The sequence below is a fragment of the Ceratotherium simum genome, chromosome 6, assembly GCF_057802395.1.
Source record: "Ceratotherium simum simum isolate JZ-2026a chromosome 6, ASM5780239v1, whole genome shotgun sequence".
NCBI classification, from domain to species: domain Eukaryota; kingdom Metazoa; phylum Chordata; class Mammalia; order Perissodactyla; family Rhinocerotidae; genus Ceratotherium; species Ceratotherium simum.
The window spans coordinates 77,539,238-77,560,392 of record NC_141905.1 but is presented as its reverse complement, the minus strand read 5'-3'; the positions used below and the strand labels follow the sequence as shown (position 1 = coordinate 77,560,392).

The 21,155-nt window shown below is 51.2% G+C and overlaps 1 protein-coding gene and 1 pseudogene across 2 annotated transcripts in view; both read right to left on the bottom strand.

The window, feature by feature from the left end:
• GRK5 (G protein-coupled receptor kinase 5) overlaps positions 1 to 21,155 on the bottom strand; it is a 225,300-nt gene that overhangs the window by 107,337 nt on the left and 96,808 nt on the right. For both annotated transcript variants that reach the window (XM_004428127.3, XM_087432694.1), the window contains exon 2: positions 13,628 to 13,723. In XM_004428127.3, coding sequence (XP_004428184.1) covers positions 13,628 to 13,723 — 96 coding nt within the window. The remainder of the gene's footprint in view (positions 1 to 13,627; positions 13,724 to 21,155) is intronic.
• Positions 1,687 to 3,875, bottom strand: LOC147916909 (high affinity immunoglobulin epsilon receptor subunit gamma pseudogene; annotated as a pseudogene).

Sequence of the window (21,155 nt, the reverse complement as noted above, 5' to 3'; positions counted from 1 at the left end):
AGATCTGCCTGAGGCATAAGTACAGTGCCTGCAGCTGCCGGGCATTCTCAGGGTTGCTGACATCCAAGCCTGATGATGGAGTCTTTTGGCAAAGCCATTCTCAGCACCTTGCTCTGCCCCAGGCTGGGCTCAGCCAAAAGTCTGGAGCAGCATCACCTCTGTGCCCATCTCTGCCCACCGGTCAGGCTCTAACAACCAGTAGGGACCAGCGTGACAGCTGTGCTGGCAGCAGGCACCCCTCCCTCGCCACCTCTTGAGTCGGTTGGGGACTCAGAAGGGGAGAGAAAACTGAGGTCACTGCCCTTGGGGGTGCAATTGGTCATCTCTGCCCTGAACCATTTCTGATAAAAGCAGCTACTTCAGAATTGACAAGGCAAAGGCTGTTCTCCATCCACACTTCCAGGGCTTTTAAAAAGAACTCAAAGAAAAATAAGACCCATCAGCAATCATTCCAGGATTTAGGAAGATTAAGACAAAAATATCTGAGCAAGGAAAGAAAATCAAGATTCATAAAGGGCCTGGGGCAGAGTAGACACTTGTGTTGGGTGCTGGGGAAGCAGTGCCAGGCAGACCAGGCTCTACCTTGCGGTCAAGTGGAGGATGGAGGCCAGTCCTCAGACTGCCACAGGGTTAGGACCAAACCCAGGCCGCAGAGGTTACCAGGAGAGGCTTCCTGGAGGAAGTGACCTGCAAGGCAGAGGCCCCACGTTGAGTCGATCACCAAGCAGAGTTAGGGAAGTGTGCCCAGCAAAGGCCTGGAGAAGGGAGGAAATGTGAAGGAAGGGCTGAGTCAGGGGACAGGGAGGAGGAGGGGAAGCTGGAGCAGTAGGCACGGGCAGGTAAGACAGGGCCTGGTCAGCTTTGGTAAGATCTCTGGCTCCCTCCCAACCGCAACGGCAAGCTACTAACGCCAGTGATGGCGTGATCAGATGGACATTCTACAAAGAGCCTTCTGCTGCTGTGTGGAGCTTGGTTTGAAACAAGTGAGCCTAGAAGGAGTCTGGAACGACACAGGAGTTCAGGCAGGAGAGGGTGGTGGCCAGAACAAGGGGAACGGTGGGGACGGGGAGAGAGGGGTATCCCCAAGAGGTACGGTGGAGGCCGAGTTGCCTGGACTTGGAGAGGAACTGGATCCGAGCACTAGGCAGGGGTGGGGGGTGGCAGGGCAGGGGGAGAGGGAGACTCCCAGGTCTCCGACAGCCAGAGGGAGGGTGGTGATTTTCTCTAAGAGCAGACACCGGGGCAGCCTTAGAAAGAAGGGTCACAGTTCACCAGGATGACAGGAAAACGACTTCAGCCATTTGTCCAACCGAAGGGTCACACGATCATATCAAAGCAGCCAGCAACTATCTGCAGAGCCCTTTACAAAGCACTTTCTACCAGTGACTCCTCTGGCCACTCAGTCATCCACTAAGGGAGAGATGACTGAATCCCCACTTTAAAGATGAGCAAATCAAGGTTAAGTGACTTTCCCAAGGCCACAGAATCAAGGGGTGGCATGAGAACTGAGGTCCTCCATCGCCCCGTCCAGTGGGGACTCTGCAACTGTGTATTTCAATTTAAAATGACATCTGACTTCTGGACAGGGCAGCAAATGACAGGTGGTGCAACCCTCTCTCTAGAAGCAGAATAAACTACAAAAGGGCCACAGACCACAATGTCAACGGTGGTTATCTCATTGGCCATTTTTATTTTCTTCTTTTTAAATTATACTTTGAAAATTTCATCAATGAATGTATATTATTTTTGTAAAGAGAGAAAGAACTAAAAGATAATTTAAAAAATAATTTTTGTTCCCAGCCTGTGGCAGCTTTATTGGTGGTACTCCCTTTCCATCGTTTACTGCAAGTCAGGGATGGGGAAGAGGAGCAGGGCGGGGTGCGGGGGTGAAAATAGAATATAAACATTAATGAACAGCATCCGAGCATAGGTCTTTGACAGGGAGGGGGAACCACTGATGCCCATTAATGGGGTGCACAGCATCATTACAGGGGTAGGGTCAGCTGGCATGAACGGCAGGGAGACATAGGTGGTGCCAACCACAAGGGCTGGGAGGAGAACCAGGAGCAGAAGAAGGATGTGACCAAGGGCATCTGTTCTCAAGTTACTCTGGCAGTTTCTCATGCTTCAGGGTCTCATAAGTCTCCAAGTTCCTGGTGCTCAAGCCCGTGCAAACGCCATCTGATTTCTCACAGCTGACCTTGGCTGCCTTTCACACCTGGATCTTGAGTCGACAGTAGAGCAGGATGAGGACAATACCATACAAAAACAGGATGGCATCCAGGATATAGCAGAGCGGAGGCTCTCCCAGGGCCACTGCTTGTTCATCCAAAAGGAGTAAGAGCAAGACCACCACTGGAATCATCTTGGGCGGGGGGCTGAGGGGCCAGGAGCTGGGATGGGACGCTGTGCTGGCATTGAGCAGCTGTGCTCGGTGAGCGGCTCCCCAACCCCTAAAAATAATTTTTAAAGATGAGGCATGGACAGCACAACCATGAAACAGAAAAAACAAACAAAGAGCAGCACACAAAATGTTTCTTGATTTTTGCATTTTCCTTTCTAACACTGACTGGAAAGGGCCACGGCCAGAAGTTAACAGGAGCTCTTTAGGGGATACATTTCTTTTTGTTCTTTCGTTGGTTTTTTTGCCTTTTTAATTTGAAAAGTTTATATTGGCCCCAAATATCCTCCACGCACATTTTTTCTGCTTACTCTCTCTTGGGTGCTTGCTCCAGGTACTCGGAACAAGGGGTGTTTAATGCTCTGAGGCAGACACTGAGGGAGATGCTGCCAAGCTGTTGGTGAGCAGACGAAGCCTGGGAAATAAATTCCGTAGAGTCTGGGCAGAGACCATTAAAAGTGTTGTCCTAGTGTCTCTTTATGGGGCAGAACTCTGTCATGCTCAGGCTGCTGCGGGTCGGCTGGCCTCTTGTGCTGGTTTGAGGTCCCCGTTGCTGCATAAACCAGCTTGTTTTTCCCCTGTTTTCAGCGACAGGCCTTCAAACAGACAGAAAAGCCCTTCTCATGCCTGCGACGGCAGTGAATCAGGGCTGGCAAGCGGAACCAAGGCGCTCACCAAACCTCACTTGCTTTGTCCATCAGCGGCACATTTCAGGTTAATGGTGTCTGCAGATGCAAATGCAAGCTGGAAACGGAACATTCCAAGGGAAGCCACTGCACACACTGCTCAGGTTTAGCTAAATGCATCTGGCCTTCAAAAAGACAGTGTGGGCTTTCTCAGCTCTGAGCCAGAGATTGCAATGTCGTAATGAAATATAAAGATGTTCATCTGAACACTAATTGTAATGGCAAAAACTAGAAAAAAAAGAACACAAATAGTACAATATATACATGTGATAGAGACGAAGACTTTGAAAATCAGGTTCATGCTGGGCTCATGGGTGAGGGCTTAATTTCAAGAGAGCTTCAAGGAAGAATCTGCCCACAGGAAGTAAATAAGCCATAGGTGAGGATAGCTCTGGAGCCTGGAGCGATGAGGTGTGGAGGTCAACAGGCTGGTTCCCCATCGTCCGCGGAGGTCCTCACTCACCCAGAGAGGGGTAGCCCTTGAGAATAGGAATTTCTGTTTTGTTTGCTGATGTCTCCCCCGTGCCTGACACTCAGTAAATATGTGTCAAATGGAAAAACATAAAGCACGTTCATGGAGAGTTTCAATGAGGTGGGAAAATATTTTTTTATAATTATTTTATTTTATTTACCTTTTTCCGCAAAGCCCCAGAAGATAGTTGTCTGTCATAGCTGCACATCCTTCTAGTTGCTGTGTGTGGGACGCGGCGTCAGCATGGCCGGAGAAGCGGTGCCTCGGTGCGCACCCCGGATCCGAACCCGGGCCGCCAGCAGAGAAGCACACGCACTTAACCGCTAAGCCACAGGGCCGGCCCAAAATATTTTTTTAAATTACATTAAGAAAAAAGTTAAACAAATCCCTAGATACGTGCACAGGGCAAAAAAGCTAGAAGGAATTACATGAAAGTGTTAACTGTGGCTACAGCTGAGTGGTAAAACTACAGATGGCTTTTCCTTAAAATTTTCTGTATGTTTTTTAGCAAAATAATTTACCAATTATGATGACGTGAACAACAACATAAAAAGAGGGAAGGAAACAGCATGCAACATGGTTTGGAAAGCAGTTAATCCTCCCGTAGACATTCTCGTGGCCTGTGGGAAAGCAGTCAGCCTGGGCCTGCAGGGGTTAACCCTGAGCCAGGGTCAGGAGGGAGGGGAAAGGTCTACCCCCAGACCTGGTGGGACTCAGGAGCCTCTGGCCCCTCGAACTTGAACTCTACAGACCACGTGAGAAAGTGGGTATTAGGGGTTGAATTGTGTCCCCCAAAACAGATATGTTGGAGTCCTAACCCCTAGTACCTCAGAATGTGATCTTATTAGGAAATAGGGTTTTTACAGAGGTAATCAAGTTAAAATGAGGTCATTAGGGTGGGCCCTAATCTAATATGACTGGTGTCCTTATAAAAGGGGGAAATTTGGACATAGACACACACATATTGGGAGAAGGCCATGTGCAGATGAAGGCAGAGATTGAAGTGATGCTTCTACAAGCCAAGAAATGCTGAAGATTGCCAGCAACCCACCGAAGCTAGGAGAGAGGCATGGAATAGAGCCCTCAGGAGGAACCAATACTGCCAACACCTGGATCTTGGACTTCCAGCCTCCAGAACTGTGAGACAATAAATTTCTGTTGTTTAAGCCCCTGAGTCTGTGGCACTTTGTTATGGCAGTCTGAGCAGATGAAGACAGTGGGGGAAAGGCTGCCTGGGAGTCAGGTCACAGGGAGACCTTGGCAAGTCACCTGTCTTTCTGGGACTCAGTTTACTTATCTAGAAAAGGGGAGACCTGGACTAGAGCAGTGGGTTTCAAACTTTGTTTTAACCCTAGAATAAAATCTTACACAGAAGCTCAAATATAAAAGGTTAAAAGAAACCCTGACGCAGTAGAAGCCTGTTCTGATCGCTCACGCTTCCTGAAGAGAAGCCTTTGAAAACCACAATTCCAGATTGTCTATATAATCCCTATCAGTGCCCCATTCTAAGAATCTCCATACTCAACACCCACGGACTAGGATCACTGAGCGGCTCGCATGCACTCAAGCTTGTCGTGGGCACCGGGGACCAGCCCCTTGCCTTCAAGTGGCTGCTGATCTTGGTGGGGAGGTGAGATTAATGCCCAGAAAATAGTGGACAGACAAGTCAGGCCGCCCTCTCCCTCCTGAGAGCTACAGCTGCAAACAGGTCACCTGATGTTCTAAATCCGACACATCTAAATTTATCTTGCCCTGCAAGGACGAGCAGACGCTGTGCCTTATCGGAGTACGGCAAGTGGCAGAACGACAGACGTGACGCGCCCTTATCACCCCAAGGACAGGAATGACGTCTGAAGAAGGACTTGGTTTCTCTGATGAAGAAATCGAGAGCTCTCGTGCTAGCCTGGCAGGCCTGAAGGGGACTGGGTCACGCGGGCCCTCAGGTGGGGTGGGACCCATCCCAGGAACACAGATTCCTTTCCAGACCCTGCCCTGTGCCTGGCAATGCCAGGGGACCAGTGGCCCTTGAGGAGGGGCGAGCAGAGAGGGAGGCTGTTTGCATCATCTGCAGGGAGGCCCCAAGGCAGCCCACTCCACCCACTGAGCACTGACAGTGTGCAGGCAGGAGACCACTGGGGGCTGATTAAGGGGCCGTTGCCAGTCAGAGAGCAGAGATGAGTAGCCGAGGAAGAGGCTAAAGACTCCAGGGATGGGGTCCAGGGTTAGACTGAGCTGACTCAGCCCCGGGCTTCCCTCCAAAACCTTGCCATCCATCCTCTTGGAGCCCACAGACTCATCAGGGGACACAAAGTCAACAGGAAAGAGGAAAATGGCATCATCATCCCCTCTGCCCTACTGTGGAATCAGGCAGCGGAGCCAGACTTTATTCATTCAACTTTTAATTACACAAATAACACACCAATTCATTCTCTTTTTAAAAAATCATCTTGCAGACAAAGCTAACGTCTGACTTCCATACCTTCTCCAGGGGTAACCATTGTTAGGACTCTGGGGTGCAACCTTCCAGAATACCCGTATGTCCTTGCAAAGAAACCCATCAGGCCAGAGGTCTGGGCAGAGTGCAACACTATGGGCTTCCCTGGGCATGTAGTGAGGCCAAGGGGAGGAAGGAGGGCTGAGGGCTGCAGGAATCAGGATGGGCCTCCAGGAAGGGGAGGCTGGAGGCAGGGGCTCAAGGAAAGGTAGGATTCAGATCACCCCAGGTGGGGGTCCCTAGGGCATTGCACCCACATGATGTGAGCACAGAAACAGCTAGCCCCATTCATTATTTGTAGCCAGTTCAGCTTCCACGGGAAACTGAAGCCCTCCCAAAGGGTCCTCAACCTTTGCTCGCAAACCACTAGCACCATGACTATGATGGCAATGATGGCATGTGCTTGGCACTCTGCTGGCCTTCCCAACAACGTTCTACCAGGTTGGGATCAGTGTCTTCATTTTATAGACAAAGAAACTGCAGCCCAGAGAAATTAAGCAACTTGCCTAACGTCACATGGCTGGGAGCAAGCAGAGCCACCCTTTGACATCAGCGCCAGTGACCGAGGCCCTTCCACAAGACTGCACTGCTCCTGTGGCTAGCGGTACAGCTCTTGTGCCTGCAACAATGCCTAGCACATAGTAGGGACTCAACTGATGTTTGTAGGCTGATCTCTTGTTTAAAGATCGTGAGCAATGCTGAATGAACAATCAAGTACTTGGCTAATTCAAGGCAGTCTTCACATTACTACAGTGTTGGGGGTTTGTTCTTTAATGTTAAGATTCTACGTTTTCTTCTAGGAATCCCCTGCAGCTTAGAGCTTCTGCTCTTGGAAAGAGTTAAGGCTTTGGCAAGAGGCTGTCCCATAGGCATACGAAATCTCCCCTGTCCCATCCGTCCGCGAGGGCATGGGGCACCGCAGCAGCTGCTCTGTGCACAGCCTCCTCGTAAACGTCAGACTCGCCAGCGGGGAGGGAGGGGGCCTTGATTTATTATATAGCTTTTGGACAGTTCCTACAGAAATATTGCCAAACTGTGGAATAATCAACTCTTTCACGCAAGCCCCCTCATACTTTTTTTTTTTAACGAAAGAATAAAGTACGCAATGAGCCTGAGCTAAATAAATAAAAATGCCACACTTTTGCCCAACAGAACTTTCTGGGTCACTGAGAAATATTTGCAGACCTCAACAATCTTTTATCTTCACAACGACGTTCCTGCCTTCCAAGTTTTGGGCATTCTGAGAACTTCTTTGACTTGCGGCCTCTAATTATCTTATGTGAACAATTAGCTTATTAACTAATAATGTCATTATTTGATGTTTCATCGAGCAGACATTAGAGAACCTTTCCTCCTTTCACGGTCTGTCTGCTCTCTGCCAGGACTGTCTAAAATAAGTTACTCATGTCTGGGGCTCACAGTGGAAGTAGATACGTGTAGCAAGGAATCTCTGTCCTAATACTCATCACTGCCAATCACTGTTACGGTTTCCAGGCTGGGGAGGAGGGAGGGCAACATCCATTCAGCCACTTTATCCATCCACCCAACCACCCACCCACCCAACCATCTACACATCCATCCACCCACGCCTCCATCCATTCATCCATCCACTCATCCACCTACCCATCCACCATCCATTCATCCATTCATCCATCCACTCACTGTGCCAAGATGGAAAGGAGGTGGTCCATGCCCTCAGGGAGCTCCCACAAAGAGATGCCCTGGGAGGTTTAGAGTGACGCCACTTCCTCCAGGGAAGTTGCTGATGGGTGGAGGACACGCAATACTGTTCCCCAGCTCAGCAACCTGTTCCTCCATCATGGCACTTTCTCAATTTGTTATCACCTCTTTATTTCCATCAGTCTCCTGGACGAAGCTATGAAAGAGCTCCAGGGAGCAGGAATCAGGTGTGTCTTCCCAATGGGTGGCACATAACAAGTGCTCAATGAACGTGCAACACATACATATGAAATAACATAAAGAGAGAAAGAGACAGAAATGTCTATCCCTTTGAGCACCTAATGAGTCTCTCTGCTTTGAGTACTGGCTGGGGGCTGATGTCCAAAATGTTTGCAAGTCAACATGATGCTGGGCAGCAGAAAGCAGTAGGTCAGGACTGGGGAGCTGGACTGTCCTGGGCAGGTCACTTCTCCTCTTGGAGCCTGTTTACTCAGGTCTGAAATGGGTGGTTGGACAAGATACTCTCCAGTTCCTGGAGTTGAGGATTCGTGTAAACCTAATATCACTGTGAGAATTACTCAAACTGCAGCCTCAGGAGAAACTGGCCTGGGCCAGGAGCCACCAGGTTGCCTTCCCCGCTTAGTGGATGTGAGACTGTGGCCCCAGTCCTGTAATCGTGCTAAGCTTCCTCAGGTATCTAGTAAGGATGGGCGGAAAGGGTATTAAAGCAGATGCTCTCAAAGCTGCTTCCTAAGTCTAAACTTTTATGACTTTAAGTTTAAACCACTGGCTAAGATTAAATGTGGGTATGGCAAGCACATGTCAAATTTTTTAAAAGAGCCCTCATTGCCAATTTTTCACCTCATTCATTCCTTCATTCATCCGATATTTAATGAGCCCATACTGTGTGCCAGGCACTGTTCTAGTGGTGAGCCAGAGAAGACAAGATACAGTCACTATTTTCCTGGGACATCCAGTTCAGTGGGGGAGACAGAAAATATACATGTCAACAACTAAACAAAAGATGACCTCAGATGGAGTTATGGGCAAAGAACGTCAATAAACAGCACTATGTGAAAGATACAATTAGAAAGAGAGTATGGTTTCTTTCTAGAGACTGGTTAGGAAGGCTTCTCTATAGGGGCAGTATCCGAGCTGAGACTTAAAGACCCCGTGGAAAAAGTGTGGGGAAGAGCATTCCAGGCAGAGGGAACAGCAGGTGCAAAGGCTCCAGGCTGGAGACAAGCTTGGGGTATTCGAAGTACAAAAAGGCAACCAGTGCAGCTTGTGAATGGAGGAGGAGGGAGTGATCTGAGACAAAGGTGAGGGCTGGCTCACGTAGGGCAGAGGAGGAAGGGCATTGCCAAGAGGTCTGTAGATCGGATGTGGGGGTCCATGGATTAGACGGAAAAAAACGTAGTCTCTTTTCACCAACGTCTAACTGAAAACGAGCACTTCCTCAAGTCACGAATGTAGACAATACCCCACAGTAACGTTAGCAGAGCCTGGGACTCGTCAACAACGGAAATCGCAGAGCCATTCATATCACTGCTACGGCAGATATCTGGAAATATCACTTAGGCTCATCACAAATCAAAATTACAGTAGCTATTAGACTAGCTGCCAGAACTTAAGATTTAAAGTATTAACAAAGAAGCACATACATTTCTACATCATAAAATTTTAAAGTATCTAATAACTGTATCTGAAAAGAACTGGTTTCCTTTATAACCCTACATATTTTATTTTATACATGTAAGAACATTATTCTGAGAAGGGGTCTCTAGGCTTCACCCAATGGCCCAAGTGCTCATAAGCCATGGTAAGGAGTTTGGGTTTTATTCCAGGTGGGATGGAAAACCATTGCAGTGGTTTCCCAGGAGATTCACAGGCTGCAGTTTTTGTTTTTCAAAGTCACTCTGGCTGCTGGGAGGAAATGGCCTGTGGTTGTGCAGAGCAGTGCTGAGGGCAAGAGAGGGCGAGGCTTCAACTGACCACTGTTCCGGGCAATCCAGAGGGGCAGCGTCCCCGGGTCCTTGTGGGCCAAGAGCCTTCCCACTGCACCATCCACGCTGCCCTCTGGGCCCTGTCACCTTGGCCAGAAGCCTGCTCTGGGACATCCTCCCAAAGAGCTTCAGAAAGTGAGCTCATGTGTCCACAAGAAAAATAAATGCGGCATTTGCCACTGTTTGGTTTGTGTATTGGTCTAGAAAAGAAATGAGATTTTTATTTTAGAAAGCCTTCCAGCAGGACCCCAGCAGAGGCTGGGCAAACACCAGGGCGACGGACTGTAAACACGCGGGAAGGCCCGCGCCCCAGGCCGTCGCCCGAGCTGCAGCCCCCTGGTTTATGGTGGCCTTCCTGTTTCTCCCGGGCCTCTCTTCGCGCTGCACTCGCACACACAGAGTCTTTTCAATGCCCTCTAGGAGAACAGAAGAATTCATTTTCACACGCCAGGACCCACGTTTCTCACACCCTCCCAGGGGAGTGGGCCCTGCCAAGAGGTCTGTTTCTGGACCTAGAGGGACTGATGCAGATGGGGTCTTTGGGGTGGGGTCCTCGGACAGAGAAAAGCTCAGAGGCGAATCCTATGCTCCTGGGTCCCCCAAACCGGAAGTGAAGAGGGTGGGGCCAGGCCAACTGGAAGGTGAGGGACATCTGTGGCACTTCTGGGGCAATGCCTGGAAGCCTCGTGGCAGCAGGGCTAGAGTGAGGGTACTGGAAGTCTGGGGCGGGGTGGGGCACTGAGCCTCAGCTGGTCTTGTTCACCTCAAAGGATCAGATTCTGTGGGTCGGAGAGGAGAGTCTTGGAGAGGAAGGGTGCACCGGGTCTTTGAACCCAGAACGAGGTTAAGTAAGAAGAAAGGCAGCACGCGAGGATCCACGCTGCTGGTGTGAACTAGAGCAACGGTGTGACAGTTCTGGAGTGGCCAGCTGTACCAACAGCTTCCCCACTCAGCTCAGCTGCCCCTTTCCCGGGACTTTGGCTAGACAGAACAGGTCTTTTTTTCAGGGGGAGGGGTTTTTTTTTTGTCTGCACCCATTGTCATTTCTGGGTTTTAAGTTTCTCCAGCACCCAGTCCCTGGGATATAAGGGAGGCAAAAAAGAAAACCCAGGAGCTCCCTGGCATGTCCTTCCTCACATCCTGAGGTCCCCAGCCAGCCTGCCTTCTCTCCACCTTTCAGAATCCTCTTATGTTTGTTTTATGATATAACATCCAGAGCTTTTGACTGTCCTTGGTGGGCGGGATAGGGAACAAAGCATCTACTCCATCTTGTCTGAAACCAGAAGTCCTATATTTTGTATTTATATGTTTTATGTTTTTAAGAAACACATAAATCAAATGCAGCAAAATACTAAGATTTCTTTAATCTGGATGGCAGATGTATAAATGCTCTTCACATTACTCTCAACACTCTTCCATTTATTGGAAACACTGTCTAAGTTCAGTGTTCCCTTACTCACACCTCTTCATTCTTTCCTTTGCTCACTCATCTGACCAATGTCTGTTGTGCACCTCCAGGCACCAGGTACACGGTGGTGAATTTAAAAGATCCTTCCTGAAGAGCCTTTCACACTCAAGGGGTAAACAGACATCAAACAATAGCTGAGGAGGCGTGCTCCGACAGAAGGGGACAGGATGCTCTGAAAGACCCTAGCCAGGAGCTAACTGAAATTCAGGGGTCACAGGAGGCTTCTGTGAGGGAGTGGCCTTCAGCCCTGGCTGTGCCCCATGGGGCATTCCTGGCACCACCACCTGCAGGCAGTTTACCCAAAGGCAGAGAAGCAAATGGCTTCCCAAGAGCAGGCTTCGCAGGTAAGACCCCTCCCAGGTGAGCCTGGTCCTTACACAGCTACCCCGCCTCTCTGCACAGCTCCCCCTTTTGGAGGGTCCTTTTCCCCTATTTCAAGTTCTCTCCTCCAAATCAACACCTCAGAAAGGTCTCTTGGGTCAGCCCTTTGGCTCTGAGGATGAGTGGCAGCCCTTCCCTGGGGTCTACTGAGGAAAAGCTGGGCTCAGCATCCAGGAAGGGCATTCTGGTAGCCAGTGAACTTGCTCGCCCTGGACAAAGAGGACAGAGAATAGAGCTTGGCTCTCCAGGGGTGTGCTGCAACCACGGCAACCAAGGTCCCCACCTCATCCCCACCCTATTCTCTCCAAACCTAAATTAGCATGAAGAATAAAATGGGCCCCCGGGAGAGGTAATGCCAGACTTCAGGGGGGCTCTCCCTCCCCTCCCCTCTCTGAAGGCCACTTGAGAGTTATCAGTGGCAAAACTCTCCCCCACACTCTCCCAGCCCCAGGAGAAGACCCCAGCTTCTCTCCCACCCTGCCACAGGTTCCTCTAGCATCAAAAGCAAACATGGGCACCCAAGCCCCAACACAGGAGGGGCCCAGTAGGATGGGTGCGGTTGGGCCTTCCAGAAAGCAAGCTGGAGTGCTGAGGGGAGTGGGTCTGGGCTCCTGAGGAGGTCTCCAGCAATGCCCTTTTCACACTTGGTTTCACTTGACCGGGTGCATGATCACTGTGTTCAACTGAGGAAACGGAGGCTCAGCAAGATTAAGTAACTTGTCAGGTGCCTGGTAGAGAGGGTGGGGTTTGACCCTAGTCTGTCTGGACCCAGAGGCCCTGATCCCTTAGGTCAGCTCCACTCTCGGCTCCAAGAACACCGTGGGGATTCAGACCTGAAGTTTTAAGGATGGTAGCTGGGTCTTGAGGACATTTTCCCATCCTTTAGCACCCTACCTTCTTCACCTGCTCACATCTGCCTTCATGAGGTGCAGGTAGCTTCCTTTCATTTCATAAATGCCAATTAAGCAAGCTCCTACTCCATGCTGGGCATGCGAGGCACACAGAGGGAGCAGTTGTCACCTGCTGTCACAGTGCAGCAGAAGAATCTGGAGGGTGGGCCCCGGGGCCAGAACTGAGCCGGCGTGCGATGCCACGTAAGTCCCACTTGGCCCAGGAAACTGGTGGAGGCCAGGCCACATGGAGAAGCCATTCAGAAGAGCTAAATATCCACGAGTGGCCTCACCTTCTACGGCAGGCACAGGGCAGCACATCCAGAGGACTCGTGCAGGAGTCCCAAGAGCAGCCAGGCCTGCAGAGCTCTGGGTAACAGCCATCCTACATCCAGCGCTCCGTGGATCCTCCAACAGTCAGGAGCAGATATGAAGCCTTCATACAGCCACGGGGGGAGGGGTGCCCCACCCCAGGGCACATGGGGGAGAAGGACCAGGGCCCCCACCAGTATGGAGGAGCCTCATCACCCCCACCTCCAGGAGCCCTCGCCAGTCACCCCAGCCTCCTCACCACAGCATGTCCTGAGTGGGGCTGGGGATGGACCTCACTTGGCCTGTTTGGCTGTGCCAGCCCCTCGAGAGACAAGCCCCCTCTGCTGTTGGAGGCGCCAGGCCTTGTGGGTGCTGGATAAAGAGAACTGGGCTGTGCCACTGAGCAGGGTGGCTACTTAGTGAGCACTGACATCCCTAGCAAGAGGACAGGGGAGCCCAGATGCTCACCCCAGCCTCAGCTCACAAAGCCTGGGGCTGCTTCCTGAGGACAGGACCCATGGGCTCCAGAAAGGAAGGGTGGAAAGCTACGAGACCTGGCCCACCTCCACCACCCTCCCACAGGCTATGCAACTTTCAGTGTCCCCCTCTGAAAGGTAGAGTAAAATAACAACACCTGCCTCACAAGGTAATTGAGAGAGAATTCTACCCAACATACACCAAATACTCAGTGAATGCTGGTTGCATCTTTATGTCAATTAGCAACGACATCAGCCTGGAGCTCCGACCTATTTGTATTTGACTCACCATTTTGGCAATTAACAGGCTCCTTGCTCCCTTCAACCTGACCCCACGCCCCCTCGAGACAGGACGGCTTACCTATGGTCCTTCGGAGGTCTTCACACTGGCTAATGTGAGGGAACTTCAGAATTTCCTTCCACTTCTTGCTTTTCCCTTTGCGCTTTCCTCCGCCCCCTGCAGAGATGGGGAAAAGATGTCAGGCTGATGTTGGTCTTGCCCGAGGCTCCAGAGCCTGCATCCCACCCCAGTGAGCCTGTCCACCAGCCGCAGGGGCTGGGAGACAGCGGGGGTGGGAGGCTCAAGGTCAAGCCAGTGACACACTCCCTCCTGACTGGCATTAAGCCTGTGCGTTCCTCTTACTTACTCAGGCCTGGGCTCCCCCACCAGCAGCAGCAGCAGGCCAGCCCCTCCAACCATCCACACCCACGCCCACACCAGGCGCCCTCTTCTTCCTCGGCATCTCCCACTGCTGTTCAGACACTGGGTCCTGGTATCTGGCCCCAGACTAGATCATAACCTTCCAATGGCAGGGGCCAGGCCTGTTGGACTTAATATTCCCTTCAGGCTTGGGAGATCGAGCGAGTGCACTGTGGCTCCCTCATTGCCTCATTTTGTCCTCTTGTTTCCTGTGGAGAGTCCCCTTCCCCAACTGGAAGCCAGATGTTGGGGACGAGGACTTCAATTTCCACTTGTCTTGGGTACGCCCTTCTTCTCCCTCCTCACAAACCCCAGGGTCTCAGAGGACGCATTTCTCAAAGCTGGAAGGACTTCTGAAGGGCCTTGTCACATCTCACGTCCTCTGCAGTGTGCACACGTGATGAACATGCACACAATAGGGACACAAACAATGGACACGCATACATAATGAACACACATGTAATGAACACATGCAGCAAATATGAACACATAATGAATATGCACATGTAATGAACCCAAATACGCAATGAACACACGGAGCTGAGTAGTGAACACATAGGGCATTCCCATCACCCCCACCACTCCTTATCTGTGCAACAGTGGACAGACGTCAGAATGCTCAGGTCTGCAAACGGCAAGGGGCTGCTGACTCTGGCCTAAGTCTCCCTGAGCCCACCGACGTTTGGGCCTTGGGCCTTGGACTTGGAGGCACCTCTGTGTCATGCGGCCAGGATCCCCCAAGGACTGAGATGCTGTCACCCACCTTGCCCCAGAGTGGCCCTTAGATACCATCTGTCAGAGATTCGCCAAAGGTCACATAGCCCTTTAGGCCCCTCAGTGTCTCAGAATTGTAAGGCCTTTTACCCCCCTTCACGCAATCAATAGCCCAAGCACTTTTGAAGTTTGGAGCCCAGGTAGAGACATGCAGGATCGTGGGCAGGGCCTCAGCACCCTGGGCCAGCTCCCTGCTCTGAATGGGTTTGCAGCCCCTCCAGTCTCAAACCCTCAGAAAGGGTCTGGGCAGGGCAAGGCCCCTCTCTCCAACCAGCAAACCCAGGGACCCCGGAGGAGCTCAGCTCTGGGCCTACCCCCAACCCAGTGTATGTTCGGGGGCAGGCACAGAGCTGGTCTCAATGATTGGGAATTCCTAACTCATCTAAGCTGCTCTGGAAAGCTGAGGTCATGTTCCTGATCAGTGAGTGGGTTGGCTTCTGAGGAAGGGACCAGCACCCTCACCGTGTGGGCTAGGAAGTAGGAGAGGGAGCTGATGGGGGAGGGGCAGGACCCAGGACCATTATTCTGTTCTCTGTTCATTCCAGCCTCATTTTCAACCTGGCCAACCAGCCCCAGCTACTTCCTCTCAAGTATCCACAGAGGGCAAAGACCTCCAACTCCAAGGGGCAGAACAAATGTGTTTTGGGCACCTACAGTGGCCAGGCACCGTTCGAACATTATCTTATTTAATCCTCAGAATGACTCTTTGAGGAAGAAATCACTGGGCCCCCATCCCAGATGAAGAAATAGACATCCGGGGTTGTGTAACTCACCAGCTGATGGCCTGTCCGACTCCACACTCCTCTTTCCTCCAGCCTGGGGCCAACACACACATGCACACACATGCACACTCTGCAGAACCCTTCCACTGCCCTGCCCAGAGCCAAGCCCGTCATGTGCCCTCTCCTGGAGTCCTCACTCTAACTCTACGAGGCAGAACTATTACTGTTCCCACTTGACAGATAAGGAAACTGAGGCATGGGGAAGAAACAAAGCAAGTCACCTACAGCCCCACAGCTCATAAATGGCAGAGCCAAGACCCAGCCTGAGCGGAATCCAGACCCTAGGCACTCACCCTCGCCCTTCTGTCTGTAAACCTCCCTTTTGGGTGCACTGAAAGCAAGGGAAATTCTCAGGGATCAAAGAGAAAGCTGGCGTCAGACCTCAGGAGTGATGCAGCGCAGTAAGAGGAGCCAGAACGGGAATCTCTAGCTGGGGCCCAAGCCTGCGAGCTCCGAGAAAAGGTGCCACCCCAGACCTGAAGCCTACAGGGTTTTTCTGCTTGACCCCCGTGTGGCTTGTTTGCCTGTTCACTGAACCAGTCGTCAAGATTTAAACATTAGGAGATTTTTACATACGAATCCAGATTTTGGAATTCTCTCCCATAACCAGACATCCCACATGGCAAGAATCAGCTGGAGTTGGGCAGCAGCTGCCCCCCTGGACAGGCCATGTGGCCTCCATTCAGGTAGCCTGCCTCGCCTCCACAGGGGTTACCATGTGCACCCCCAGAGAAGGGCTGCCCTCAGCCTCGAACTACAGGTGGCAAAGTCAGATGCTCCCATCTCAGCCACTCTCAGGCTGCAAGGCCTAACAGGGCTGTTAGAATTCATCTAGTCTGTATCCCTTCCCATTCCCACACTAGTCATTCCCAGATCTGGCTGGGATGAAGCACTTTTTTGTGTGTGTGATAAAATATACACAACGTGAAACTTACCATTCTAACATTTTTAGGTATTCAGTTCAGTGGCACTCAGTAGATTCACATTGTTGTGCAACCATCATCACCACGCATCTCCAGAACTTTTTCATCATCCCAAACTGAAACTCAGTACCCATTAAACAATAATCCCCTGTTCCCCCTACACCCTGGCAACCACCATTCTACTTTCTGTCTCTAGAAAGAAATGAATTTGACTATTCTAGGTACCTCATATACATGAAATCATACAATATGTGTCCTTTTGTGACTGGCTTATTTCACTTAACATAATGTCCCCAACGTTCATTCATATTGTAGCATGTGTCAGATTTCATTCCATTTTTAAAGCTGAATAATATTCCATTGTGTGTATAGACCACATTCGGTTTATCCACTCATCCATTGATGGACACTTGGGTTGCTTCCACCTTTTAGCTACTGTGATTAATGCCCCTACAGATATCTGAGTCCCAGCTTTCGATCCTTTTGGGTATATACCTAGGAGCGGAATTGCTAGATCATAGGGTAATTCTACCTTTTTGAACCTTCCTGACAATAGACTCCCGGGCTGCACACCAACTCTCTGTGATCAGAACCCAGGGATGTGACTTCTTAAAAGACTCTCCAGGTGACTCTCAGGTAGCCAGTCTATGGAAACCAGGAGTCTATTTACACACAGACACATGTGTGTACATACCGGCCCCTGTGTTCATTTTCTTAATGGGTAAATCTATAAAAAGTATGTACTGGGGCCGGCCTGGTGGCGCAAGTGGTTAAGTGCATGCGCTCCGTTGCGTCAGCCCGGGGTTCGCAGGTTCGGATCCCAGGTGCGCACCAACGCACCGCTTGCTAAGCCATGCTGTGGCGGCATCCCATATAAAGTAGAGGAGGATGGGCACAGATGTTAGCCCAGGGCCAATCTTCCACAAGAAAAAAGAGGAGGATTGGCAACGGATGTTAGCTCAGGGCTGATCTTCCTCACCAAAAAAAAAAAAAAAAAAGAACACAGATTCATTAATTCATTCGGTTCATTCATGCATTCACTATACAGGTGCTGGGGACATGGTGACGGGCAAGACAGACAGGGTGTCACTGTCTTGAGGTGCCCAATTCAGTAAGGCAGACAGACATCAAAGGCTTTATTTCAGTGGTTCTCAACCCCTGGCGAATTGTCCTCCAGGGGACATTTGGCAATGTGTGGACATATTTTTGGTTGTCACAATAGAGGTGGTGGTGCTACTGGCATCTAGTAGGCAGAGGCCAGGAATGTGGTTAAACAGCGTACAATGCACAGGACAGCTCCCCACAACAGAGAATGATCCAAAATGTCGGTAGAGCTGAGGAGGAGAAACACTGCTTCGTGTAATGACCGTTTTGACCAACACTCAGGAGAAGTGCAGGGTTTGGGGGAGACTTGTTAGTAATGGGACAATGGTGGTGGTTGTAGGGGAGGCAGGAAAGGTGAACCAAGGTCACCTGGAGGGTGTAAGGCAGAGGCTGGAGTTACTAAGGGAGGGTGGGTACCACACAGCCACCCCAGGGGCTGCGCCCAGGCCGAGGGTGCAGACTTCCCAGCATACGGGGGCTTCTCTCCTCCTACTCTTTACCTCTTCAGCCCCCAGAACAGGACAGTGACTATGGTAGGCAGAATAATGCTCCCCAAAAGTGTCCATGCCATATGTTAGCTTACATGGCACAGGGGAATTAAGATTGCAGATGAAATTAAGGATTATGGCAGGGACAATATCCTGGATGATCTTGGTGGGCTCAATGTAACCATAAGAGTACTTAAATGTGGAAGAAGGGGGCAGGAGAGTGATTTCAGAGTGATGCATGTGAGAACGACTAGAATAGCCATTGTCAGCTTTGAAGATGGAAGGGGGCCACAAGCCGAGGAATGCAGGTGGCCTCCAGAAACTGGACAAGGCAAGAAAACAGATTCTCCCTGAGAGCCCCCAGAAAGAACAGAGCCCTGCCAACACCCCAGTTTCAACACAGTGAGACCCATGTCAGACTTCTGACCTCCTGAGCTGTAAGAATACATTTATGTTGGGGCCGGCCTGGTGGCATGGTGGTTGGGTTCATGCATTCCGCTTTGGCAGCCTGGGGGTCATGTGTTCGGATCCCAGGCGTGGACCTACACACCAGTCACCAAGCCATGCTGTGGCGGCATCCCACATACAAAATAGAGGAAGATTAGCACAGATGTTAGCTCAGGGACAATCTTCCTCACCAAAAAAAAAAAAAGAATACATTCGTGTTGTTTTAATCCACTGGGTTTGTGGTAATTTGTTACAGCAGCAATAGGAAACAAATACACGGAAACTCTCAGCAAAGTGTCCCCCTAAACAGCCACAGGGGTCCTCAATGGCCTCCCCATTCATACCTGACCTCCAGTTCCCCAAAAAGTCCCGTAAAATAATCCCAGCCCCTCTATAACTCAGACAGGCTGGGGCAAGTTTCCACATCTTTACAAAGAAGACCTGCTTCAAAGAGGTCATGTTCCAGACAAATACCTGGCTCGTCAGTGTGCTGTTGGGTTATTAAACTGCATATCTGATGACTGAAGTGCTGCTACTGTTCATTATTTCAGTCGGATTTGATTGTTTCTCAGTATCCTCAGGTGGCAGGCCCACCACACTGCTGCAGAAATTCCTCTCCTCTCTTGGTCCTGTGGTCCCGGGGAGGGGTGTCAGGCCTACAAGGGGCTAGGGCCACTACCTCCCCCTACTCAGGGCCCAGCCAGGCCCCAGCAGCCAGGATGGCCAGTTCCCAGGCCTGCCCATCACCCACAGGTCAGCCCGTCTCCTTAGCCAGGTTCAAAGCCCTTCTGATCTGATCATCATCTCCCCGACTTTATTTCCCTCCCTGCCATAGCTCTCAGGGCCCTTGCACTTGCCGTCCCCTGTGTCAGCAGCATCTTCTCCCTACTTTTCTGAATGTTTCTCATCCATGCTTCAAGTCTTAGGCATGCATCCAGCTGCAAGGCTGTCCTGTGCACTGGGTGGCCAACATGGAGGGCCTTCCCTGACCGCAGTAGCTGAGGCAGGCCCATTCTCTGCCTTTGCCACCTGCCATCAAGCAGTGTTTGGGAGGCCCTGGTCAGTCAGGCAGTCTGTCTCCCTCTTGCACACACTCGTCAGCTGACAGATTCGTTTATCCATTCTCCCAACACATTCAGCACACTTTCACTGACGTGTTCAGCCTTTATGCATGAGGTCACTAGGAGATTCCCGGCATGAGCCCCAGCTCTTCTCACTACCTGACATCTTCCTCTGTAGTGGTTTATTTGCCTATCCACAGTCTCCCCGCTCTGAGAGCAGACGGCGGTGGCAGGGACCTGGGTTTCTTTGCTCTCTGTTACTCTCTCCTTGGCCCACTGTCGATGCTCAGTGTTTGCTGAGCAGATGCAAGTGTCACCCCTTTGACTCCTGTATGCATTATCCTTTCCCCCCGTGACCCCGCAGATGTGGTTCCTGACCTCTCTGCCTGATGAAGCCCTGCTCCTCTTCAAGCCCCAGCTCTGATGCTCCTTCCAGGGCTGCTCTTGAGAGGCAGACCCCCACCGTCTGGTCCACAGCCCTGTCCCAGCTCAGACCCACCCAGACCTGATCAGTGTCCTTCCAGAGGGTGGGGCAGCAAACACAACACCCAATTAATTGCAAGCTTTCATTAAGTTATGTTGACTGACTGGGTAAACGAATGCTTGCAGAAATAAATGACAACTTCCCCACTCCCACTCCCAGCCCCTGGGCTTAGCATTGAACTCATTAAGGTGGTACTATCCCCATTTCACAGATGAGAAACCTGAGGCTCAGGGAGAGGAATTAACGGGGCCAATGAATGAACCACACACCCAATCAGGAGCACATATCTTCTCCCACCGCACAGACTTGCAGCCATTTCCTGTCTCGAGCAGCTTTGGGCTTTATTTGCTTTACCAGCCAACCCTCTGCTGCTCATGGTTTACCTTCCACGTGCTGCAAACAAGTCAGCGAAGAGGACATGGTCCCTGCCCTCGTGGACATCCAGCTTGTTCCATGCTTCAAAGAGCAGAGAGAAGCAAGACGGCTGGGAATGTGGCGCGGCAGGCAGGGGGCTGCATGGAGGAGGGGTGGCTCCAGCCAGAGAGGGGGTGGCAGGCGGGAGGGCTCCTGCCAGAGGTGGAAAGAGGCCAAGATACTGGGCTGGGGGACACGGGCTGAACTCCACCTGCTCTCGGCTCTGGAGGAAGGCACCAAAAGACCAAGGGGGCAGGTCTCTCTCCTGGCGTGGGAAAGAATCCAAGGCAAAACACGGAGAGAAGTGGGCAACAGGAAGATGGAGTGCTCCCCTGTCTCGGGCCTCTGCTCCCCTGACTTGGGCCTCGGGCCCCTTAGGAGGAGGTGGCGTCCAAGAAGGAAATTGCTTATCAAATCCACTTCTGCTTTCTCCAGGCCCCAGGGCCCCCTGTGGCTGCCAGCAATGGCCTCGTGCAGGTGCACCCCAGGAAGGCTAAGGGAAGTGTGATAAGGGGGTGGCAGGGCAGGAGGAGGGAGAGCAGCCCACAGAGAGGGCTGGGGGCTCCTCTGGCAGGAGGGCAAGTCCTAGCAGGGACTGGAGTGCAGGGAAAAAAGCAATGTAATAAGTCGCTTCCATTTCTCAAGCCTGGCCAAGCACTCCTAACAGGGTGAGCTACTGAGAACCTAATTGGCATTCCTTTTGCTCCCGCAG